Here is a 27355-nt window from a genome sequence, read left to right on the forward strand (position 1 = left end):
CAATACATCCATGTCTCGGGATCTATTTTGTCCATCAGCTTATTTTGTTCATTGTATTATGCTAGGTGAAATACGCCAATCAGAGAAGGACAAGTATCATGTGATCTCACTTATTTGTGGAATATAATGAGTACCTTACCTTTTTGTATCTTTAGACTCTGTAGTGATTTGACACATTGAAGTTAAGTCTATTATCTTACTGCTTGCTTTTTATATGACTCCTTTGTTTTTTGTTTCACTTTTCTTGGCCTTTTTAAAAATTAATCAAATGTTTTGTTATTAATAGTAGTGGTAGTGGTGGTGGTAGTAGTAGTATTTTAATGCCTTTATAATCTTACTATATTTTTTCTCAATAGCCTTGTAAGAATTGCTTCAGTAGTTGAAGATTGAATTCACTGAAAAACATATAAGTATTCTTTTACTATCTTCTTAATGATCTTTAGCTTCTGATCAGATTATACATTTATTCTACATTTTCTTTCTTTTTTTTTAATTGAAGCATAATTGACATATAATATTGTATAAGTTTTAGGTGTACAATATAATGATTTGACACATGTATATATTGTGAAATGATTACCACAATAAGTTTAGTAATACCCATCACCAGACATAGATACAAAATAAATTTTTCCCTTATGATGAGCACTTTTAGGATCCACTCTCTTAACAACTTTCAAATATATGAGATAGTATTTTTAAGTGTAGTCACTATGCTGCACACTTTAATTCCATGACTTATTTATCTTATAGCTGCAATGTAACTTATGACAAAATGTGTTTATTATTAATTTTTATATTTTTTATGTTTTATATTCTTTCAGTAGTTGGCCTAGAAATTGCATTATAGCTTAAATGAATGAATTTACCACTTTCTGTATAATGCCAGGTTGTACAATATTTTAATTCCATTTTCTCCCCTCTAGAGACCTTTATGCTATGATTTTTCAGATATTATAAGTATATATAGGAAGTAAATGTGTCTATGTATACATACATGTATATGTGTGCATGAGTATTAACATGCATATATGTGTGTATATATATATTATGTATGTGCACTTACAAACCATTAACATGTAGACTTATTTACATAGTTATCCTTTATAGCACTTTTTATTGTATTCTTCATCTCTATGACTTCTGTTTGGTACTTTCTTATATTTTCAATCTTCTTGTTGAAATTCTGTGTTCATTGTCCTCCCAAGTTTTATGAGCATCTTTATGATCATTACTTTATCTCTTTATCTGGTAAATTACTCATCTCCATTTCATTAAGGTATTTTTTCTGGAGTTTTATCTTGTTTTTTCACTTGGAAAATATACTTTGTTTCTCCATATTGCTTGACTGTCTGTGTTTGTTTCTATATATTAGGTGAAACAGCCAACTCTCCCAGTCTTGAAAGAGTGGCCCTATGAAGGAGATGAATCTCATTATTTAACCTTGCACTAGTTCTTGGTTGTCTTTTGAACTGTCTCTCTGATTGTTTTAGAACCGTGGGGCCCAGAAATGCTGTCTCCCTGGCCACCACAGCCTCATTCTCAAGGGGCATCTCCTGTGTGAGCTGTGCACCCACTAGCTTTGATGGGGCCAAGAGAGTGGCATGGGTGGTGGGACGCTCACCCTCTGCCTCTGATCAGGCTGCAGAAATCATGTGCTCTTTCAGTGGTTGGTGTAGATAGTTTCTACTAATCTTTTATTTTACTATTTCTTTCTTCCTCTGGATTTAATGTGTTATTAAAACCCATTTATGAAATTACTTATTTTAGTTATTAAATTTTTCTTTTTCTGTATATATGCTTGCATCTTTATCTATATTCTAGTTCTCTGGTAAATTTTTCTATCTTCTCTATTTTTTTTAAAATGTTGGTCATTATTTTGAAGTGCCTGAAATATTTGTAATCTTTGGGTCAAGTTTCTTTCTTCTTTCTTTTTTATTTATTTGTTTCTATTTCTTGACACATCTGGTAAATTTGGTTGATGCAGGCTACCTTGTTTGAAATATATAGATGCCTTTATTGATGTTGCTTTCACCTGAAAGTCTTCAATTTTCTTCTGTCAGGCAGATAACTTTGGGGAAGATGATCTTTACCCAGTCAAGGCTGACTTTTAGGTATTTAAATTCAACTATATGTTTGACTTGCCCTTGCTGTGAGAGCATAGCACTTCTGGTAGCTCAAATAATATAAAGTGTTTACCAAGTTTTTTAAACTTGTTGGGACCTGAGCTCCAGACTCCTTTTCTGCAGCACTTTGAGACTGTTGAAATCTCCATTTAGCATTATAACTTCCTTGATGCTTTTTTCTACTTAGTTTGTTAGCATCTCACCCTATATATGAGTATCTTAGGATTTTGCAAATGAAGTGAAGGAAAATTGCACACAGAATTTTGGTCTCACTTTTCTATGATTTCTTTCATTTCAACTGCTTTGACAGTCCTGTAAGCCAATCTCTATTTTGCCAAGCTCAGATTCACCAGCTTCAAGAAATGCTCTCTGTTGAATTTAAATGAATATGTAAATTCATTTAAATATTTACCTGATAATTTCTTAATGTTTTATTAGTTCCCCCATAGTTTTAAGAGCATTTAAAGTTGTTTTATGCAGCAGGGTCAGTTCAAACACCCACCATCTTACTATCTCTCTAGTGTCCTTTGCATATAGTATCATACCCATACTCCTTTTTTGAGACACATCTTACCAGGCCCATTGAAGGGACATGAAAAAATCTTTCCAGTTGAGTTACCATAGTGTAAAATAGAAAAAAAAAAAAAAACATGAACTTTGGGGCTGGACAAAACCAGACTCGACTTTCACTTACTCTGTTTCATCTACATAAGCTATATCATCTTTAGAGGGTATATTAAACAGTTCGACTCCATTTCTGACTTTTGAGTGCTAGCATCTTCAAGACGCATTCCCTCCTTTCCCTTCTGCCTCATATGTAGGCAAGCTTATTAAGAACGCAGGGGTTCCACCTTCTTTAGCACTGGCAGGAAAGGTATATCTGAGAATCCTCAACCTGGCTCAAGCCCCTAACCACCATAAAACTCCAAGCAAGCCTCCTTTCTTGCTCTTTCAAGCCATTTTCAGACCAAATTGGGAAACTACTCTACACTTGCCAGAAATCCTCATTATGTAAAGAATAAACTGTTTTTATACTGTCTTCACGCATGTGTGATATCATCATCCTCAGCATCCAAACCAAACTTGTCCATCCTGTCTCTGACGGGTGAAAAAATGGAAAGTTACTTGATCTTTTGTTTTCTTTATATTACTTTCTTAACCTGTAAAATGAAAAATAATATTTACCTCTAAGATTTTTTTTTAAGGACCAGAAACAATATGCAATACAAAAGTGCCTGACCATTTCTCAGGAACTTAGTAGGCATTCAACAAATTATATGTAAAATAATAATTTTATGCCAAATAGACTACAGACTATTTTCCATTCTGTGCCTTAACCATTTATTATTTTACTTTTTCATAGTTTTTATTACTGTCTGATTCTGCATTATACATTTATTTATTTATTTGTGCAGTTTTTTGGTCTCCTTGCACTAAAATGTAAACTACATAAAGGCAGAAACAAGGTATGTCTTATTTATCTGTGTATCCCCAGTACATAAAATAATTTGGACACATATGCAGAGTTCAATAAATATTTCTGAAAGAATAAAGGGAGTAATCCATCAGATGTGTAGAGAACCTAGAGTCTCCCTTTTCATTCTTGATTTAACTGTGTTACTTGTTGCAAACGCCTCAGGCCATGACCCTGCACCTTAGTCAGTTGTCTTTATTTTAGAAACAGGGAAATAGAGGATCAGAGACAAGAAGTAATCTTCCTGAGGTCAAATAACAAGTCAGTGACATAAATCTGGAAGAGAAGACAGGTCTCTACTCTCTCAATCCAACTTTCTTCTCACTCCACCTTCTTCCATCCCCCACCCAAAGATAGGCATTTTCCCATACTGCTTTCTCTGTTTGTTGCTAAAGTCCACGAACTGGTGTTCAATAAAGCAAACACTAGTTTTTAGTACAAGTCAACCTTTTCCTAATTGATTTTTCTCATTTTTCAACAGATTTGTAATTGTCAGTTTACTTGGTGAGATGAAGGCAATACCTGGGTTTGTCATTCTAACCCTTGGAGTAATTTAACTCTACCTTGTAATACAGGTCCCTACACTTGTATTATTCTCTGTTGGCATTGTCTTTTCAATCAATCAGTCATGAAAAATTCATGTCCAAGGTAAGGCCCTAGTGAACCACTCTGAGAAAAATGTGATTATCTTTAAACAAAGGGGAGATCTTAGTGTTCTCTGAAATTCATTGGAGAGAGCAGTCTTTAGTAAGGAAACGTTTTATCTGCTGTTTGCAATCCACAAGATACTCCTTGTTTTTCCATTTAAAATTGATCTCTTCCAAATACTAGCTTTTCAAAACTGCTATAAGGTGAAGCTCTATAAATGCGGATTCTAGTCATTTTTAGTTTCTAAATGTTCAAACTGAGCCTTGCAATGAGTGGTGAAAAATGTGTCAGATAAACATAGGGCAATGTTGTAAATATGACTGGTGTAATATTGAATCAATTATTCAAAAAATGTTTATTTCATGTTACAATTATAAAATATTTTGATTTGTTTATTGAATTGTCCTCTCATTGTGGAAAGTGACTGGTTCCTTCTTCAGATGGACTGACTCTTAACTGTGGCTCCAGATTGAACCCTTATATTGGTTTTAGCCCTGACCCCAACCATGAGATCCTAAACCTCTTTCTTATCAGTAGCTCATAAGTAGTTGTCATTGCCTCATGAGTACTGCATGAGAGAATTTGCTTGGCTTAGTATAACCCTTCCTCCTGCTGGCAAATAACTTCAAGCACCTGGTCTGATAGCAGTTAGTGGCTTAGTCTCTGCACTGGAAAACAGTACAATAAAGCTGTACTGTAGAACAGTCATCTCTTAATTCCCAGGTGCTTTGGGAAAAGAAAAGGCCCTTCTAAGCCTTCTAAGCAGGTGCTTCTCTCTCTCTCTCTCTCTCTCTCTCTCTCTCTCTCTCTCTCCTCTCTCTCTCTCTCTCTCTCTCTCTCTCTCTCTCTCTTATTGTTCTACAGGTTTGCTATTCATCAAGGGCGTTGTATAAAAAGTATTTATCTTCAGAGGCAAATTGAAAGCATAGATTTTCTAGTATTGCATTCTAATGTGATTCTAAGTGGGAGGAAAGGAGTTTGCTACTTCTTCATTTAGCTTAGATTGTCCAGTCCTGAGATGAGGGATGCAGTGTGTTTTATTCCATAAAGCTCCCTCTTATGAGCCAAATAAATCTGATTTTGGATCCTGGTTCTACCACTTGTCAGCACTGTGTTCTTGCACAGGTTATTTAATTTCAGTGAGAGCCTTAGTTTCCTCTTCTTGAAATGGGAATATTAAGACTTTCTCTCAAAAGTTGTAATTATTAAGTGAGATGTGACAGAAAAATGCCCAGTACATAAGGACTTAATAAAAAGAGAGCCATAGAAACCTGTATCTTGGAGCTGAAAGCACTCTCAAAATAATATTTGCTTTAACTATCTAGATGAAGATTGGGCCTTCAGATAGGTAAAATGTTGCCAATCTGATTTTGCGGATGGTTAGCTGAAGTAAAATATAACACACTAAAGTTTACAAAGATAGTGAATGATGTGAATGATGGACGCAAATTTGAATTCAGATTTCTGTCTCCTAAGGCTAGTATAATCTTTTCTTTTTTCTTTATTGATTTTAGAGAGAGAGGAAGGAAGAGGGAGAAAGATAGAAACATCGATGAGAAAGAACATCAATTGGCCGTCTCCTGCATGCCCCCCACTGGAGATTAGGCCCACAACCTGGGCATGTGCCCTGACCAGGAATTAAACCAGCAACCTCTTGGTACATGGGTCAATTCTCAACCACTGAGCCACACCGGCCAGGATAGACTAGTATACTCTTGTAGAAACTTATTTTACAAATGAGTCAAGAAAAAGAAACTGACATTGCTATATAACATATCCATTTCACCACCCATGAACCCAGCCAAACTGCATAATTATGAAGGTCAGGAACTGATATTATCCCCACTACCTAAAGTTAAAGAGTAAAAATCTAGAGGAAAAAATGATAAAAAGTATATATATTTTTATAACTAAGTTTAAATACTATTTTAACAATAAGTACACATAATACTTAAGGAAGAATTGACTTGTATCAAAAAATTACAAATATAGAGAAGAAAAATCAAAGTCAGTTTAATACAGATAGTATGACTATAAACTACAATGCAAAGTGAATTACTTTAAATGTTTTTTTTTTTAACTTTTATTCCAGATTTATTAAGCTACCATTGACATATAACACTATAAGTTTGCCCGGCCAGTGTGGCTCAGTGGATTGAGTATTGTCCCATAGACTGAGAGGTCCCAGTTCGATTCCTGGTCAGGGCACATGCCTGGGTTGCAGGCTCGATCCCCAGTAGGGGATGTGCAGAAGGCAGCCAATCGATGTATCTCCCTCACATTAATGTTTCTCTCTTTAAAAAAATCAATATATTTTTAAAAAATAATGTTGCGTAAGTTTAAGGTGTATAAGGTGTTGGTTTGATATACTTACATATTACCAGATGATTACCACCATAGTGTTAGCTAACTCCTTCATCATGTCACATGATTCTTTTTTATAGTGAGAAGATTTAAGATTTACTCTCTTAGCAACTTTCAGTATATAATACAGTATTATTAACAATAGCCACCATGATGAACATTAGATTTCCAGAACTTATACATCTGATATTTGGAAATTTGTCCTCTTTGACCAATGTCTCCTCTTTTCTCTCATCCTGCAGCTCCTGTAACCACTATTCTAGTTTCTGGCTTCTATGAGTTGGGCTTTTTTAGATTCCACATATAAATGATGTTTTACCTCCTCTTTTTAATGTTTTCTTTCTTTCTTACTTTTTTCTTTTCTGTTCTTTCTATAATTTTGATCAGTAAAGAATTACACGGTGTTTTATTTGGCTATTGCTAATTTACAAAACATCCCAATATTCAGTGGTTTAAAGGATTAAGCATTTATTAATACTTATGAGTCCATGGATCAGCTAGGTTGACCCATATTCTTCTGTGTTGATGATCAGCTCTGGATTAGGTAGGTAATCTGCTGATTTGGGCTATGTTCTCTCCTATGTTTGCATGTCAGCTGGCTGTAGGCTGGTCTAGGATGGCTTCCTCTGGAACAACTGGGCTCTCTTCATTGTGATCTCTTATTGTCTGTCAAATTTGGTGGTAAGGTTTTGAGAGAGAACCTGAAACTACACAAGGCATTTTGAGGTCTTGGCTCAGAACTGGTATACTATCACTTCCACCAATTTATATTGTTTCCTTATCACATTTTCTTGTCAATTATATTTAATCCTAACAACAGCTCTACCAAATAGGTATGATTTTCCTATTTACATGTAAGTCAAATAAGGCTCAGAAATATGATAAAACATGGTCAAAGTTACACAAGGTAGGCTTGGAACTTTAATATTTTTGTCCACAAGTTTAAATGCCTTTCATTCGTTAGGAATTTTACTGTAAATCTAAAGAAGCAGCATAACATTTTTTCCCAGTTGTTTAAAAAGTTGTTCCAATATCTTGTTGAGTAAGTCATCCCTTTTCTTTCTAATTTCAAATACCACATTTCCATGCAATAAATTTTTATGTGCTTGAGTTTATGTCTGGACTTCCACTCATGTCTCACTGACCTATGCATTTGTTCTAGTGATAGTCAGCCATTGTTTTGTTGATTGTTGTTTTATGGTATGTTTCATTTGGGGCAAATCTCTAGTTAGTGTTCTCCTTTGGCTGTTTAATACCTTATGATCTTGTTGGTCTTTTTTTTTTTTCTTTATTGATTTAAGAAAGAGAAGAAGGGAGGGGAGGGAGAGAGAGAAAAATCGATGAGAGAGAACATCGATTGGCTGCCTCCTGCATGCCCCCTCTGGGGATTGGGCCTACAACCTGGGCATGTTCCCTGACCGGGAATTGCACTGGTGACCTACTGGTGCATGGGTCAATGCTCAACCACTGAGCCACACTGGCCAGGCTTGTTTGCCTTTTATTGGTTATTTTCTTTCATGGTTGATTTTATTTATGCTTTCCTACAATTTAAAAACATTTTTTTTATATTTCATAACAATTTCTTAAAATCTCTCCAATATTTTTTTCTTCTTTCTTTAGTAATTTGCAAATCATTCATCCTAGTTTTATTTTACTAATAGTTATATTTAAAATTAAGAATGAATTTGAATCCTTAAATTAGGCATGAGTAGTTTTCATATGACTGATGTCAGTAACTCCTTTTGAAACAACCAATTGTTATTAACCTACTCTGATAATATAGAGAAGTACATAACACAATGGGAGAAAGCTGCTTGGTATAAGTCTGGCTACATTTTCCAGTTAGGTAGCCAGGTTAATATGACTTGGGTAGGACTCAGTAGGAGTTCAGGGTGAATTTGCTTTGGTGTGATGACATATCAAAGGTAATGTAGGTAATGTGGGTTGAGTTGAAGATAAAATCTTGGTCTCTTTTTATTTTCAATAAATCAGACTCATATTCCATGTTTTTATATTGTCTTTTTATTATAGCAACCCTTTAAATCTTCTTAATGTTTATGGTTGTAGGTTCATTTTTATTCCTGATATTAATAAATTGTGCTCTTTCTATTTTTTTCTTGATTATAGGTCAATTGTTTTATAGGTTCATTGTTGAAATTTGTGTTTTGTTTTTGAAATCTAGCAACTTTGACTCTATTCTAAAAGTTTTCTTCAGTTTCTCTTTTATATGTAGACAATAATATCACCTATGAATAATGTTTTACATCTTTCTTTTTAACCCATATATTTTTACTCTCTCTTTTTATTTTATTGCACTAGAATTTTCATTGTGATGTTGAATAGAAGAAACAGAAGTGGCAACCTTGTTGTTTCCTGGCTTATAAAAGGAATATTTCTTACACTTTATCATTAGGCATGATTACTGTAAATTTTTAATAACTGCGCTTTATAAATTAAAGGAAGCTCTTCTCTATTTTTAGCTCTCACATATTATGAAATTTTTTAATGGCTGTGGAATTTTATCAGATGTTTTTACTATACCTATTTGTTAATAATTTAGTAATTCTCACTTAATTTGTTAATATGATGACATACATTATAGCTCTCGAATCATCTTTCCATTCCTAGGATATGTTTTACTAGGTATTGATATACAAAGTGTGTGTGTGTGTTTGTGTGTATGAATTTACTGCTGGATTTGGATTGGTAATTTTTTTTAAATCCTCATCGGGAAATAATTTTCCTTTTAACTTCAGTCAGAGTGGGAGGGAGGGAGAGAGAGAGAGAGAGGAACATCGATGTAAGAGAGACACATCGATTGGTTGCCTCCTGCACTACCCCGACCAGGGTGGGGACTGAACCGCAACCGAGGTTGGTTTTTTATTTAGAGTTTTTCAATAAATGTGTATAACAGACAGGGCTATACCTTTCTCTTTTTTAAATTGAATTTATTGGGATAACATTGGTTAATAAAATTATATAGGTTTCAGGTATACAATACTATAATGCATCATCTGTATATTGTATTGTGTGTTCATCCCCAAATCAAAGTCCATCCATCACCATTAATCCCCCTTTACCCTTTTCTACCTCCCACCACCCCCTTTTCCTCTGGTAATCACCATGCTGTTGTCTATGTCTATGAGTTTTGCTACACTTTTCTATTCTCTAGTGTTCATGCCTATTTTTGCTTCAAGTTTATAATATCCTCATAAAATTAGTTGGGTTGATTTTATATTTTTCTTTTTTTGTCAATTTTTAGAGAGAGAAGAAAGGAGGGAGGGAAGGGGGAGAGAGACAGAGACAGAGACATAGATTTGTTTCTCTACTTATGTATGCATTCATTAGTCGCTTCTTGTACGTGCCCTTGCCAGAGATCATCCCACAGCCTTGTCCTATTGGGAGGATGCTGTAACCAACTAAGCTACCAGGCCAGGGCCTCTTTTTCTTATTTTAAACATTTCACTTAAATTTTTCATTTTTATGAAAGTATGACATTTCAAACTCAATACTACAAAGGCCAAAAGAAAATAGCCCTCTTCTTACTCTTCCACTTTTGATTCCTTTTTCTTAAATCAAGGGTCAGCAAACTTTTTCTGTAAAGAAAAAAGTAGGGAGTAATTTAGGCTTTGTAGGCAATCAGGTCTCTGTTACAACTACTTAACTCTGCTGTTATGTTACAAAAGCAGCCATAGACAATACTAATGAATGAGCGTGGCTTTGTTTTCTGTTTACAAAACAGGCAGCAGGCAATCACTTATATTTTCATTGTGTCCTCTGATATTTTATATTTCTAAATAAACATTCTGTACGATTATTCTCTATTTTAGTTTTAGATATTACTTGTCAATTTTGTATTGTGAAGATGATTAAATTCTTCAACAGTTCTGGTGACTAATATAAGTACTTCTCTTCCACCCATATTTATATCATTATTTGCATTATTAATATTCAGGATTTTTTTATTATGAATATGTAAATATTAACATAGATGAGTCTTGTGATACATGATTTTTTTTTCTTCTACAACTACCCTTAGTGCCTTCTGCCTTCTACTAATAGTCTTTGTTTTCCTGTTAAGTTTGTTTTCAATGCATCTATTGCAGATTGCCTGTTTTGCCTGAGTCTTTTTTTCCCTCCTATATCTTTACTTGGTTGCATTGGTCTCTGCTTCTGTTGGATGTCTTTCATCATTAGTAGACTGGCAACAACATTTAAAATGGAAGATCCAAATGCCAATGGAGAGCCAGCCATTCCATTTGGGGAGTCTTCTATATTTATTTTTTAAAATCTTTTATCTTGGATTGGGAATTGGTTTCCCCACAGAATTCTCTGATCTCCTTACTATAGAGATAATAAGCTTGACTACCATATTTTGAAATTTGAATCCAGAATCTCTGTGCTTCAATCTCTCCAGAGAGTGAACATTTAGTCTCCCATCACAGTGGAGGAAGAGTCATCATTACTTGGGAATTTGGTGTGAGGGAAAGAATCTGGGGACTTAATTTCTTTTTATAAGGACATTGGCCCTACTCTGCCTGACACTCTAAGTTTTGGTGGTACCAAATACTTCCAGTGTTTGTGTCTCTGGCATTCTGTAAAATGAATTATTTTCTAAACTTTTTAAGTTAGCACTTTCTTTTTCAGTCTTTCTTCTTTTCTAGTATATGCACATAAGGCTAAATTTTAACTTTTCTTTCTTTTTCTTTTATATACTTTTTCTGCATGCCACAAGCTCCGATATGTAGTGATGAATCGATTATCCAATTGTAAATATTTTTAAATTTCTATCATTTTTTCTTTGGTACATGAAAAATGAAGAAGAATTAAATATTTGGTATATAGCAAGTGCTCAAAAGTTGTTTGCTATTATTCTAGTTGTTACTATTATTTCATAGGTTCCATTTTTTTGTGATGCATTTTAAGTAAATAACTGATTATTGAGTGTAAAATATGGAAAGATAAGATTTCCTAATTGCCTACTTTCAAACACCTTTAGCTCTCACAATTACATGCAGCCTTACTAAATAGGCTGGAAAACATATTTTTAAAAATGCATGGGTGGGGAATGTTAAGAGATAATGTTCTTTTGCATGTAGTGTCATAGAAAGTATGATCTTTATAGTCAGACAACTAATATTTACATCCTAGCTGTACCAGTTAATAGTTCTGGGAATGTTGGGGGGTTGGGGAGAGGACAAGCCAGTTAGCCTTTATTAGCTTTAATTTCCTCATGTCTGAAGTTTGAGCTAAAATAAACAACTTTTGTGTATGGATGTAGATCTGGTATATTTAAAACTCCTGCGAAATTTTCCTTGCACAATGTAAGGTATTAATGATCAATAAAGGTTCCATTTTCTCATTTATTTATTCAAGCTTTACATATGCACATTATTTCTGTATTAGATGCCCCACCTGCATTTAGCATTAATTTAGATCCTGAAATTGCAGTATGGCTTCCAGGTTCACTAGAATGGATCTGACAGCTGGAATCTCAGAAGAAAAAGGTGAGGATTAAGCTCTGCAAGGTTCAAAGGCCATTTGTGCCCCCTTGATATTGATTTTCTTAAATCAGACAGTAGCCAAGACCCTGGGAGAAGTAATTGAACTGACAACAAACAGGTCTGGGTTATTAATAATGGAATAGCCTTGGACGTTCTTGATGACTTACTTTAATGATGGAAGGGAGCTCTGAAACTGAAATGCCTGGAGATGGGGTCAATGGTTAGATCTCTGAGGAGAAAGAAAAACATGAGTTATTTCTAAGAGCTTATTTCATAGAACAAAACATTTTATGGTAATCCTAAATATGAGGCTGGAGGAAATAGTTAAGATTTTCTCTTTTCAAGAAAACAAAATTTCAAAGACTTGAAAATATTTTATTATATTTATTTTTACCCTTATTTTGGAAAACAGATTTGGTTAGAGTTGTGGAATTTTGGAACCTTAGTAACTCAAGGGTAGGGATCATGGGCATCTTATTTGTGTTTATTCCCCCAGATTTAATATCAACTCTCCATCTATTAATTACATGACTTTAAGCAAGTTAGTAAAATTATTTGAGCCTCTGTTTCCACATCTGTGAAATGGAGATGTTAATATTTTTATTATGGTTATAGGAGAATACTTAAAACATTTAAAAAGTGTACAAAATACCTGGCACTTGATATTGTATAACACCACACACAGTAAATGTTTGCTCAGTGAAACAGTACATGAATTTTTATGCTTCCATCTCTTTGCCTCTGGATAGAAAAGCTTCTCTATGGTCACCTCTTCTTGAAAGCTTGCCCTTTCTCCAACTACTCTAGTGCTCATCCTCTGTCATTTGGACTATTTTGGTGGCCATTTAGTGTCTTTTAACCCCAATTCTTTTCTTTCCCAATCTCTTCTCCCCAGTTATGACAAAGTTATTTATTAAAATAAAGGCTCTGATTTCTTTTAAATATACTATCCTCCTGAAAGGACTTTAGTCATCTAGAACGCCCCACTCCCTCACTTTAAAGGTGAAACCCAGAGAGGAACGGGACTTACCCAAGTATCTATGCCCCTATAAGTCGATGCTAAAATTAGGGTTGAGCCCAGTACCCCTAGCCTGTAGCAAAGGATAACAAAGAGGTGCGAAGAGAACATATGACCTCAAGTTCTAGTCAAAAGGGTGCTGAGCTGTTGCAGAATTTTTTTAACTTCAGTTTTACACTGTTATTATCTTTAGTTTTTTGAACTTCAAATGCACTACTGTATATATTATCACTATAATGATAATATCATTCATTTCCATGCAAATTCTAGGTCAGCCTAGAGAGACAGCACAATGAATAATAATAGCCAAAATTTACATAGCATTTAGAATGTACCAAGTATGGTTTCAAACACTGTACATATATTAACATTTTGTCCTCATCAGTAACCCTAGGTACCCTTATTATTCCCATTTTCCAGATGAGGAAACTGAGACACAGGAAGATTTATTAGTTTGGCAAGGTCATATAACTTGGGAGTGGTAAAGTGAGATTAAAACTCCCAGGTTCCAGAGTCTGTGCTGTTAACTACTATGCTAAGCTGGAGCAAACATATTGAATTTCTATGGGCATCATTTTTTTTCATTATACTGTTGTCAGCTTGTCCTTATGGATTCCTTCAACCCTGCTTATTGTTTCCAGTTCTAATTGTCAGGAAGTGGCAACTTGCATAGCATAATCTTCTGATAAACTTCTCCCTCTTTCTTTTTCAGAGAGTCATTTTCAACATTGTTAACTTCAGCAAAACCAAGAGTCTTTATAGAGATGGTATGGCCCCTGTGGTGAAATCTACTAGCAGACCAAAATGGTAAGTGACCAGTGCACTGATTGGGACATATTTCTGGTTGGAGAATTTGACCAGAGCTCAAGTTCATCTGATGGATAGGGTTTAGAATCATTGACACTAAGAAGAATAAAATAAGTTTCTGGATGGCCATTGGTTAGGCTCCAGGTGCTAACCTGGAGAATGTTGGGATAGAGAACGTGGTCCCATGTTTGGATTATCCAACATTCTGAGGAAAGCTGCAGTTTGTAATTTGGTTAACTTCCTATCCTGTTTGCCTTTTATGAAGGTATCTTTGGAAACTTAATTAAAGTTGATTCTGTGTTGTTTGTTTGTTTTAGCCTAAGCATAGATGCTGTTTAGTAACCTCGGAGGATATGGAGGACTACATGCTAGTGGATTTTCCTTGCTTTTCTTGGGTTTTGTAGATGTTAAAGTTCTATTTGTCCCATTGCTATTGTGAGGATGAGGACTGGACAGGATTGCTCAATTATAATAATAATAATGATGACATGGATGATAATGATAACTAATCTCACTTAGAGCCCACTCTTTGTCAGATGTTTTACATTTGCTGTTACTAGTCTCACAACATTTTTGCAAAAGAGATGAAGAAATTGAGGCTAGGAATGGTTAAGTACTTTTAAAAGATGATAGATAGTAGGGGGAGGAGCCTGCATTATTTTGATCACAACCACATTGCCATTCAAACCAATTATTTTGTTTATCCATCCATTCATTTACTCATTCAACAAATACTGATGGAGTGCACCAAAAGCAAGGGATTTTAAAGACAAAAACCAAGTGTTGTTCATCTGTCACACAGTAGGTGCTAACTGAATGCTTGTTGAAATGAACTGAATTCATTATGATAATTTACATGTAAAGTGCCTGGCACTTGCTAAGTGCTCAGTAAATGTCATCCATTATTAATAGTATTATGTAAACACTATACAAATGCAAGGAATTGTTAATATTATTCTAGCTTTGATCCCTGTTCAAAATTTAATGACTAGTGAGAAGATCATCTCCAAATGTCTATATTTATAGAAAACTAGCAATTCATAAATATTGAATTGTGCTTTTATCTATAAACGATACTTGGCAATTTTCAATAAATGCTGGGCTGAGAAGCTCAGGTTTGTAAAAATGGAGGCATTTGATGATGATAATGAAAACTGTTTATTAAAAAATAAAAATATCTTCCTGGGCCTGTTTTTTGCTTTGATGTATCAAGTCAACTAACTATACTGCTATTCCTTAACTCCTTTTTGACAGTGGGATCTGGCCTAGGGGTAGCCCTTTGCTTTCAGTCTCTGAAGTCAGCCGAGTGAATAATAATAGCACACGTGTCTCCTTTAACAGATAGAAGTGTTGATGCATACTTCAAATCTTACCAACAAAAGGATATCACTGTTGATAAGCTCATGAGTGTCTTCAAAATGACATTGTATGTCTTTTACTAGGCTCTGTGCTGGGATCTTACCAGCAACAATAGTCACACTCCTGTTTTCTCAGGTGTTCAGTTCTGGAGTCTTCTCTTTTTCTGTGCTTTTGAAAATCCTTAAGCCTTAATTATTTCATTTTATTTTGTTTTTGTTTGGTTATTTTGTTTGTTTCTCATGGACTATCATTTGGGTACTCTCTGTAAAGGCTCTTGAAAAGGTTTTGAAATATTAATGAGTCCTTGCATTTATATTATAATGCCTTAGAATTAAGTTAGTGCTCTTATCCAATGTTGACAAGCCCTCAGCAGCAGCCATTATCCAGTCATTGGGCTTCTCTAATGTTCTGGAGGAATTTCAAGCTTCAGAACTGAATTTGTTGTAGTTCATCAAGCACGTAAGGCAAGGTACCCAAGCAAATCAAGTTGTTGATGTGTTTAATCTCTCCTATTTTTTTGCTTTACCATTCCTGGACCTTGGATGCAAAGCTCTTCTCATTCTTTCATAGTTACCTTTCCCTAAGCTGGATGTTTAGATATTTGTTTACTTAATAAGACTGTTGAGCACCTGTAATGTGCCACACATTGTTCTAGAAATTTGGGATATGGTATGAATATAACAGAAAAGATCTGTTCCCAAATGGAGCTCTCATTTTAGAATTTTATTAAGCAATTCTGCAGGCTATAATTGTTACTCTCCTTGCTACTAGTTTGACCTAGAGATTCTTTCTGCCCTTTTAGTGCTTTCTGCCTAAGACTTTTTTTCATTCCTTATGCTGATTACCTGTATCAGTAGTCATTATCCTAAATGTTCCCAGAAGAGCATAAAGACATGTATGTGACTCTTTGGCTCTCAAAATATTAAATTTTCCTAACACAAAAGAGTTCATCACAATTTAGGATTCTAGGCAATGGCCTGACTCAAGACTGACAACTAACATTACAAATCCCAATGTTATAATATCTTCTCTATTGTCTTCCAATTCCAAGTTCCCCAATACCAAGGCAACCATTATTAAAATTAAAAATTAAAAAAAAAAAAAAAAAGGACAAGTAGCTGACACTTTTCTGGTCTAAAGGCATTGTCTATTTTAATATTCAGATATACCATGGAAAATTTCTTACCTCATGACAAACATTAAAAACCCTAAATTTTCCCTCACTGGTGTGGCTCAGTTGCTTGGGCATCAACCCATGCACTGAAAGGTCACTGGTTTTATTCCAGTTTAGGATACATGCCCGGGTTGTGGGCTGGATCCCTCCTGTGTGTAGGAGGCAGTGTGTTTTGCTCTCACATCTATGTTTCTCTCTCTCTCCTTCCCTCTCTCTCTAAAATTCAATAAAAAAAATATATTTTAATACCCCTAAATTTCCTGGATGAAATATATACCTAATGGGAAAATATACTTTCTTTACCTTTTCAAGGAAAAATAAACATTATTCTTTACCTATCAAAGGTGTTTTGACTGATCTCAAGTAAGGATGCCTTCAGGCCTTAACATAGGGCTGGTAATCAATTAGTTGAAGAAAGCAAATGAGCAAAAAAAGCAACTAAGAAGCCATTATGCAAATATATGGTCACTCAAGGCTGTTCTTCCTTGAGGTGATAACTTCACAATACCTAGCAGCAAAATGGGGAAGCTGAAAGATGAGTTTTCTGCCTATTCTAGTTCACTCTAATTCTGTTTACATGTCAGACTTTTAAAAGATTGTTTATTATTAAGATTCTGTAGCATCAAGTTTCTGCATCCATAACTCAATATTTTTAACATTGTCAAAAGCTGAAATTGCTACTAGGCATTGCTGAGAACTGGCATCACAAAACAACTGGTATCTGTTTTCTTACCTATGCAGAAACTAAGCCTAGGATATTTACACAACTACTAAGTGGTGACATCAAGCCAGAGATGTCAGGATTCAAGTACTGTTCCTCCCATTCTCCATGCTCGTGGAGGATAGAGGGAGAGGGCACAAAGAAGCAGGAAGCAGTGTGTGATCTTTGGTAGATCTGAAATACCTTCTCTGATTGATTTGTTCATTATAGTAGATTGAGGAGACTGGACTAAATTTTAGAGGTGGCTTCCATTTAACACTTTTGTTTTCATTTAAAATTTTTTAAAAATATATTTTCATTGATTTTTAGAGAGGGAAAAATGGAGAGGGAGAAAGAGATAGAAACATTGATGTGAGAGAAAAGCATTTGATTGGCTGCTCCTGCGCGCCTCCTACTGGGGATCAAGCCTACAACCCTGGGCATGGGCCCCAACCAGGAATCGAACCAGTGACCTCTTGGTGTGAATGGGTTGACTCTCAACCACCAAGCCACACAAGCCAGGCCATGTAACACATTTTCATTGAGCATTTAGCTTCGTGCTAGGCCCTTGGATAATAAACATGAATGTGATATCGATTATATCTTTACAATTTTATTTTTTTAGAGGTTGTAATGAAACATAAACATAAATAGGTATGATATAGGAGCTTTGTGCTAAGAACCAATAGGGAGGTATGTAAAGTGTTCTGTGGGATTACAGAAGAGGAAGAAACTGATACCATTAGGATGGCAGGGGAGAAAAGGAGAATCTTTTGGGATAGGTGGTATTTCAGCTAGTTTATGAGGAAATGGGACAAGAACAAAATTAAGAAAATGGGATTCCAAATGGAAGATACAACTATGAGCCATGACACCACTTTTATGAGTCTCAGTTTCTTCACTGTAAAAATTGCATAATAATATTTTCTCACAGAGTTGTGATAGAAACAAATGTGAAATGAATGTGTAAATACTTTTTAAGGTCTCGAGGATCTTCTTAACTCAATAAATTTCCTGACTTTTTCTATTCCTCCGACTCACCCAAAACTGATTACGTGAGCATTATTTCTTTCTTTCCTTTCTTTCTTCTTCCCTCCCTTTTTTCCTTTTGTCTTTCCTTCTGTTTGTCAATAAATGCTTACTGAGTTACAATGGATCAGGATTATGCAAAGTATTAGAACAAAACAGTGACAAGAGTGATGTGGTTACTATTCTCATATAGCTCTTAGTCTACTGGGTTAGACATTAAATATGTAACTCTTGTTAAGTGTGATAACTGTTACAACAGCATGCTGTGGAAACTATTAAGCATGCTATGTAGCCCTGAAGACTTAATCTACTCCAACAGTAAGAGACCTTCATTAGGTCTGTTATTTATACTGAGAGCTGAAAGATGAATATGAGTTAGATCATAGCAGGTGGGAATATGTGTGAAGTAACAGAATGTGTTTGAAAGTCAAGAGATGAGAAAATATTACATTTTGATGACAAAGGCCACTGTGAATGGAGCATGAAATTTTAAGGAGAAATTAACTGGAGAGGTAGGTAAGAGTAAAATTAGGTGAGCCTTTAAGCCAAGCTAACCAGTTGGACTTGATTCTGAGAGCAATGTAAAGAAATTGAAGGGATTAGCCTGGAGTAGCAGTACATGATCATACTGACATTTTAGAAAACTCAGTCTTGTTGACTTGAGTATATTTTATAGAGAAAGACAATTATTTAGTAGCTTTTGCAATACTTTAAGATAGAACTGATAATGGATTAAGGTGGTAATAGTAGAGATGAAAACAAGTTGGGTGGATTTGAGGGTTTACAGAAGATTGAATCAACTTAACTTTGTGATTGACTAGATCTGAGGGTTTAAGAGAGGGGGGAGTTCTGGATGACTCCTAAGTCATTACCCATTCCTGACTGGTAGGGTGACCAGCTCTCCAGGTTTGCCTGGATCTATTGGGTTTCCTGGGATATGGGAATGTAAATTTTAGTTTTAAATTGGAAATTTCCTGGAAAAACCAAGACAAGTTGATCATCCAACCCCTGAGTGACAAGGCGGAAATGAAGACTCAGGGAGATGATTCTAAAAGCAGAACAAAAGAAAGACCCTGTGTGAACACTGGGAAGATAAAACTAAAGTCCACAAAAAACAAATTGGCATAATCTACTAATACTCTAATCAGTTTTTTTCATTAGTGTTAATGTTATCACCAATTACCCTTGAATATTTTCCTATAAAGTAATAGTACTGAAAGCTTTGTTTGCATTTGGGTTAAGTTCATCCCTTTCCACTATTGGTTAGGGATGACTAAGAAAACCTGAACACTTACATGAAAACTTACAATGGCATTAGATTAAAATGCCCATGTCATTTATTCTTTTAAGAGTTGGAAAATGTAGTGGAAAGAGATCAGGAATAGGAATCTAAAAATCCGAGTCCTAGTCTTGGCAATACTGTTCTAAGATTTAAATAATCAAAAAAGTGTCATATTACAGAAAAATCTTTGTATACAATGGTATTTATTATAGAGTTGTTGATAATGACAGAAACTCAAACCAACCTAAATGTCTAAAACCAGGAAAATTATTAAGTAAATTATAGTGAGTCAACTCATTGCAGTTATTATGCAGGCATTAAAAATAGTTTCCAAGCATTCATAATAACTCAGAAAAATGCTAATCTTGCGAAACGTAAAAACTAGGGTAGAATGCTATATATAATTGTTTTAATAGTATGAAACCTACATATATATTAAATACACATATAATACTGTTGACTGATGTCTTTGGATAGCAGGATTTTTATTTCTTTAGTTTTTTTGTACTTTTAGAAATTCTGCGATTTGAATTTGTGGAAAATCAAAGTCATAATTATAAAAAAATAACATAAATAATTTGTTAAATGATGTTAACAATTACTTGTAATATGACTCGGGTTAAAGTATGTCAGTTTTCTGGGACTTGGTTTTCTCATCTTAGTAAAATGGATATTATGTTTCCTATGCTTCTGACCTGCCAGAGTATTACTGACATCACTAGAGAGACTGGGAGGGAGATGTAAGAGGCATTTGAAAATATATGCCGTGACCACAAATTAAATTCTTATTAAGAGGTGACCATATCCACGACCAGTATCAGTGGTCTCCTGGAGCTGCACTTACCAGCTTGCAGTAAATCTTTATTGAATTTTCGGCAATTTTGTTCATTGCTCTTCAAACCATTGGTAGCTTGAAATCATCGTGTATTTTTATCATGGAAATTGGAAAATGCTACAAATTAGGTCTTTATTTGGCCTTAAGCCAAAAATTCAAATAAATTTATTTTAATTCAAACAATGAAAGAATATATGGAAGACATCTCTGTGGATAAAACTGACTAAAAAGCTCCAGACTATATTCTCAACTCTGTGGTCATGGGGTCTCTTTGTTAGGACTCAAGACCCAGCATGAATCAGGGAATCAGACTTTCTGAAGAAGAATCCCAGTCCTAGGGTGCTGAGAAAGCATGCCTCAGGCAGCTAGGACAACATCTGGGGATGTAGTGATACATATCAAAGTGACCCCGTCACCTCTTGAATGTGTGAGAGGCTGAACAAATGAGTGGATTCTTGAATTCACAGGACTGTGTCTCAATAGGGGACCAAAAGGAAACAGGTGACATACCCATATTAGGATAATCTGAGGTAGATTTATTTATAAAGGGCTATTGTATTAACGATGGTTGGTGTGTAGAACCACAAAGGATAGTGCAAGAACCTGGGGCTAGTAACTCAGAATTGTCACCATCCTTAGACAAGGGAGAAGTTATTGAAACCTAGAAAGGGGGAGTTGTATAGAGAGTGGACTGTTTTGAAAGCAGCAGTGACCTTCTATCAAGAGAAACAGGCAGCCTTAGGTTATTTTTTGGGAAAGAATCCAGGAAAATAAATACTCTGACCTCCCTCTCTTTCCTGCCTCTGATCATTTGCTAGACTTCCCCATGAGACGATCTGAACAGAAGGCAGAAGCACAGACTATAGTTGATGGAATCCATAGAGGTCAGTCAAGTAAGCAGAGAAAAGGGTGGAGAAGAGTGGAGACAGGTGTCAGAGGGGCACATGGAATATATCTAGCACAGGTTAGCTTAAGTTTCTAGCTGATACTGACTTGAGTCCTTGTTTTCTTATGTAAAATGTGTATAATAATACCCTACTTTACAAAATGGTTTTGAATATTTGATAGAATGCTTGTAAATCACATTACTGGAAGCACCTGATACATAGTAATGTGTCCAGAAATAGTGGCAATTGTTATTGTAGTATATTGCTTCGTATCATTGAGCTTTACTTCCCTTATCAATAAAATAGAGAAAATACTACTCTCTGTCCAATGGTTATTATAATTATAAACATTGGCCTTGGGATGTGAAAGCACTCTATCAGATATGACGCTTTAAAAATTATTAAATATAAGATGGAACCTATGCTCTTGATCAGGACTGAAAATTCAACTCTCTGTTTCTAGATCCATTGGATTGGAAGCTTCATAAGGTTAGTCTTTTATTCACTGCTGTACATCCAGTACTTAGACAGTCCTTCGCTCAAAGTAGATACTCAGTAAATAATTGTTAATTTAATTAATGACTCCTTTTAAAGACCTTTCTGATTGACCAGATGCTCTTAGAATGCTTTTTTGGTGCTGTCCTTTACCTGCAGTTGGGACCCCCGTGTTCTTGCTCACCTTTTGTCTGGTAAGGAAGTCTTAAGCCTACCATATCTCCTAACTTTCCCTTCCATATAGTCCAGCACAAAGCCTTAGTTCTATTCAGTCTGGTCTCTGTCTTGCCTGTTCATGCCCCTATTCCAGTCTTCTGTCACAAATTGATGCATTTAAGAATGACTCAACCATGGCATCTTCTGAGCTGCTACCAGCCACCTTACACTTCCTATGTACTCTGAAGGTTCATAGCCTACCCTCTTTCACTAAGACTGTCTCACTTCGTTTCTCTACCTATAGAAATCCTATGCCCCAATGTTCTTTTTTAGACTCCAGACTTTGCACACGCTCTTCCTATGCTGGGATACTTTTCCTTTTTTGCTCTCTCTCCTCCTTTTCCTAGATAACTCCTACATATGCATCGGGCCTCCACTTAGATGTCGTTTCTTTGGGGAGAGCTTCATCCATCACTAGAACCACTAAAGTGATATTCAGCACTCACAGTTTCCTCCTGTCATATACTGTGGTCTATTTTTCCTATGGATTTAACTTCTTTCCCTATAAAATTGTAACTTTCTTGAGGGCATGACACATTTATTTATCATGTCATAAGGACTATATATAACAGGATAGGCCAACTATTGTATTAGAGTGACCATAATGTGTCCATAATGTGTCCATCAAGCAAGTATATGTTTCTTTCTTCCTCATGAGCAAATGGACAGGGCATCTCTTAACTGTATAGTCATCCAGTGACTCAAGCTATCTTCAATGCACAGCTTCCAGGGTAACCTGGGCATCCTCTTCATTCCAGCCAGCTAGACGGAGAAAGAGGTAGGAAAAGCCCACATGGGAGCCCTTTTATTTTTTATTTATTTATTTATTTTTATTTTTTTATTTTTTTATCCTCACCCGAGGATATTTTTCCATTTTTTGTACAGATAGAGTGGGAGGGAGAGAGAGAGAGAAACATCGACGTGAAGGGACACATCGAGTGGCTGCCACCCGCACGACAAACCAGGGCCGGGGACAAACTGCAACCGAAGTACGTGCCCTTAGCGGGAACCGAACCCGGGTCTCTCCGGACCCCAGGCCGACGCTCTAACCGCTGAGCCAAACTGGCCAGGGCGGGAGCCCTTTTAATAGCACTCCAGAAAGTGGCTCATATTACTTTTAGTCAAATTCCACTGGCTAAAATGTTGTTTAATGACCATATTTCACTGTAAAGGAGGTTGTCAAATGAAGTCTGCCTTTGTCTTCAGTAAGAAGTGGAGAGCATGAATTTTGGAAGGTAGCTGACAGAGTCAGCTCCACTCCCACAAATAGTTACTTAAATGTTTATTCAATGTTTGAATAAATTCCTCCTTAACAGCCTATATCACAAACATAAAAACTTCCCTGATCCTCTCAAGAAAATATCTGTGTTTGCATTATTTTTGTGTCATTCATCTTCCTCTACCTGAATTATAATTATTTGTGCACAGATCTTACTTGCCACCAACAATTACAAATTCCTTGTGGGCAGTATCTGGCATGTGAAGCAGTGAGGTCTGGGAGGAAAAGCATAGACATTGGAATCACACAGCCTCAACTTCAGTCTTAGTTCTCCCCCTTATAACATCTGTGATCTGGAGTAATTTCCTTGGCCCTCTAAGCCTTCATTGTTATTGATATTCAGGGCCTCACTGAAGTTTCTTTGGGCTTCTACTAATCTTTTCGGTTGTGAATCAACACTGTGAACTTCTTTTCAGTTAATGTTAATTGATAAACATCACTATTGGATGAGATTGGATTTATTTGGGGCCAAGTGTTTACCTTTTAGGGTAATTAAGTGGTTGGATCAGGAACAGAGATCAGGGATTTCGAAGGACCATATTTTTTTCTTTGATAAATGATGTTAAATTATGAGCTGACACTTAACTGCTGCTCTACTGAATTTCAGGGTTTAAATTTGTGATAAAAGAAATAAAGATATACTCAAAAATGTTTTTAAGGATGTTCATGGCAATTTCATTATAATTAAGAAAAATTATATAAATACTGAGCAAAGATTGGTTAAATATATTTGGCATAGCATAGGTTGAAGTTATTAAATATAAAATAATATTTAAAACAACAATGTAGATAGATGGATAGATAGATGACAAACTAAAATATTAATAGCTGTTTATTTAGATATTTGTGGCATTTTCTGTGTGTGTGTGTGTGTGTGTTTCTTTCAATTATTTTCCAAACATTTAAAAAGGAATATTAATGCCTTTATAACTTAAAAGTTATTTATAATTAACAAAACGAAAATTATTATAGTAATACTGTACCTTCTAACTTCCAATAGTCCTTTTATGCATATCATATTCTTCTTAAGGCCAAGATTGCTCAGATTATCACTGTTGGGCAGGTCTTTGAATTTAGAATTTGTATTCTTGAGCCAGCTAGATGTGGGTTTAATCAGATCTTTCACTTTTATTTTAATAACAGCTTTATTAAGAAATAATTCACACACCATGTAGTGTACTTACTGAAAATGCACAGTTCAATGTTTTTAAGTATATTTAGAGTTGTGTAACCATCACTGTGATCAATTTTAGAATATTTTCATAACTCTCATAAATAAAAACCTCTACCCATTAGCAGCCATTCTCCTTTCTCCAACCTTCTGCCCTGGGCCACCACTAATCTACTTTCCATCTCTATTGCCTAGACTGAACATTTCATATAAATGTAATCATACAATATGTAGTTTTTGTGAACGACTTCTTTCATTTTACATAATGATTTCAAGGTACATTCATATTATAGCAAGTGTCAGTACTTAAATTTTCTATGGCTGAATAATACTCAATTGAAGAAAATAACAGGATTGCTCCGGTCAAGATGGCGGGTAGGTAAACACGGTTTCGTGTCCTCCCACAACCACATCAAAGTTACAACTAAACTACGGAACAACCATCATTCCAAACCACCTGAAATTGAATGTTAGTCCTACAACTACAGAATTAAAGAAGCAGCCACATCGAAACTGGTGGGAAGGGTGGAGGCAGAGGGGCTGGGAAGGTCCTCTCTGAGGACTGAGGGGGTCCCCATCCCACACCAGGCACCCCACTCAGGGTTCCAGTGCCAGGAAGAGAAGTCCCCATAACTTCTGGCTGGAAAATCCAGCGGGAACTGAGGCTGAGTGAGGCTGCGGCTGTGGAAGCCCCAGGCAGCTTTTTTTTTTCCCTTAATCTTCACCCGAGGACACTTTCTCGTTTTTTGTTCAGATAGAGCTGGAGGGAAAGAAAGGGAGAGAGAGTGAGAGAAATGTCCATGTGAAAGGTACACATTGAGTGGCTGCCACCCACACAACCCAACTAGGGCCAGGGACAAACCACAACTGAAGTACATGGGCCCAGCGGGAACCGAACCTGGGTCTCCCTGGACCGCAGGCTAATGCTCTAACTGCTGAGCCAAACCGGCCAGGGCGGCAGCTCTTCTTAAAGGGCATGCGCATGGACTCTCACCCTTTAGGCTCCAGCATGGGGGAGCAGCTTGAACGGCACCAGAGATATACGGGGAAGAGCTGAGTTGTTTGGCACTGGAGCAAGGGCTGGCGAGGCAGCTTTCTCCTGGACAGACGTGCTGTCAGAGGCCTTTGCTCCTTTGGAGAGCCCTTCCCCCACAGGACAGGCATATAGCCGCCATATCTGGGATTCCAGCAACTTGGCTCACACTATTTGCCCTGCCCTGGTGATTCCCTGAGGCTCTGCCCATAAACTTTCAGGCACATCCAACCTGTTACCAGTTGCTTTTCCATAGGAATGGCCTGTCTTGGATCCTGCTTCAGATTTTCCTAAATTCTCTCAAACAAACAGCATCTGGTCTCAGCAAGCCCCATACCTCTCATTAAGTGGCCCGAGGCCTGGCATTAGAAATAGCTAGCCTTGGTTCACAACTTGGCTTTGCCTGGGTACCTCCAAGCCTAGCATAAGAAGTAGTCACTGGCAGACCGCTTTGTAGCTTATGCCTGGTGGCTTCAGATAGAACACAGGCAGTGGCTGACCTGGCCCCAGAGCCAGCACCCAGTGGACAGCTTTAGAACACTGTGAAGCACCACCACCCAACCACCTCCACAAGTGACACACTCAAGGAATGGACTCAGTGGGTACCAGAGCCTTGCTGAAGTAAGTCTTGCTCTGTGTAGTGGGCCCCTGCACAGCTGATCATCCAAGGTAGTCAGAGGTCAGTGGATAGTGGGCACAGCCAGTTCTTGCAGCTGATCAGCCTGAGTAAAACTCTCTCATTGATGTGCCAACAGCAATCAAGACTCAATTACAACAGAAGGGTGTAAAGTCCTCATGAGGGGTGCACCTTGAGGGCCCAGCTGGGAGATCAGGGAGGCTGTGCCACTGGACCCTACAGGGCATCTACCATAATAGACCACCCTAGGAAGCCCAGGAGACATAGCAACTCTACCCAGTACATACAAACAAATACAGGGAGGCAGCCAAAATGAGGAGACAAAGAAACAGGTCTCGAATGAAAGAACAGGACAAAACTCCAGGAAAAGAACTAAGAGAAATGGAGATAAGCAACCTAACAGATGCAGAGTTCAAAACACTGCTTATAAGGATATTCAATGAACTTAGTGAGAACTTCAGTGAACTTAGTGAGGGCCTCAAGAGCATAAAAAAGGACCAGTCAGAAATGAAGGAGGCACTAACTGAAATAAAGAATAATTTACAGAGATTCAATAGTAGAGTAGGTAAAGACAAGAAGCAAACCATTGATTTGGAATATAAGGAAGCAAAAACACCCAATAAGAACAACAAAAAGAAAAAGAATCCAAAAAATTAGGATAGTGTAAGGAGCCTCTGGGACAGCTTCAGGTGTACCAACATTTGCATCATGGGGGTGCCAGAAGGAGAAGAGAGAAAACAAGAAATTGAAAACCTATTTGAAAAAATAATGACAGAAAACTTCCCTAACTTAGTGAAGGAAACGGACATCAAGTCCAGAAAGCACAGGGAGTCCCAAACAAGATGAGCCTCAATAAGCCCACACCAAGACACATCATCATAAAAATGCAAAAGGATAAAGGCAAAGAGAGAATCTTAAAAGCAGCAAGAGAAAAGCAGTTAGTTACCTACAAGGGAGTTCCCATAAGACTGTCAGCTGATTTCTCAAAAGAAACCTTGCAGGCCAGAGGAAAGTGGCAAGAAATATTCAGAGTGATGAAAAGCAAGAACTTACAACCAAGATTACTCTATCCTGCAAAGCTGTCATTTAGAATCGATGGCCATATCAAGAGTTTCCAAGACAAGGAAAAGCTAAAAGAGTTCATCACCACCAAACCATTATTATTTTTTTTAATTTATTTTTTTATTAATTTTTGTTACAGATGTTTCTCCTTTTTACCCCACTGATTTCCCCCTTCCCCTCCCTCCCTGCCCTGTACCCAGCTTTGTTGTCCATGTCCATTGTTCATGCATACATGCATATAAGTTCTGTGGTTCA

At 36.4% G+C, this 27355-nt stretch overlaps 1 protein-coding gene across 2 annotated transcripts in view; it reads left to right on the forward strand.

Annotated features, from left to right (window-relative positions):
• Positions 1 to 27355, forward strand: part of AGBL4 (ATP/GTP binding protein like 4) — a 1033620-nt gene that overhangs the window by 417771 nt on the left and 588494 nt on the right. For both annotated transcript variants that reach the window (XM_036257022.1, XM_036257023.1), the window contains exon 3: positions 13847 to 13941. In XM_036257022.1, coding sequence (XP_036112915.1) covers positions 13847 to 13941 — 95 coding nt within the window. The remainder of the gene's footprint in view (positions 1 to 13846; positions 13942 to 27355) is intronic.

This window comes from Molossus molossus, unplaced genomic scaffold (genome assembly GCF_014108415.1).
Source record: "Molossus molossus isolate mMolMol1 unplaced genomic scaffold, mMolMol1.p scaffold_m16_p_12, whole genome shotgun sequence".
NCBI lineage: Eukaryota > Metazoa > Chordata > Mammalia > Chiroptera > Molossidae > Molossus > Molossus molossus.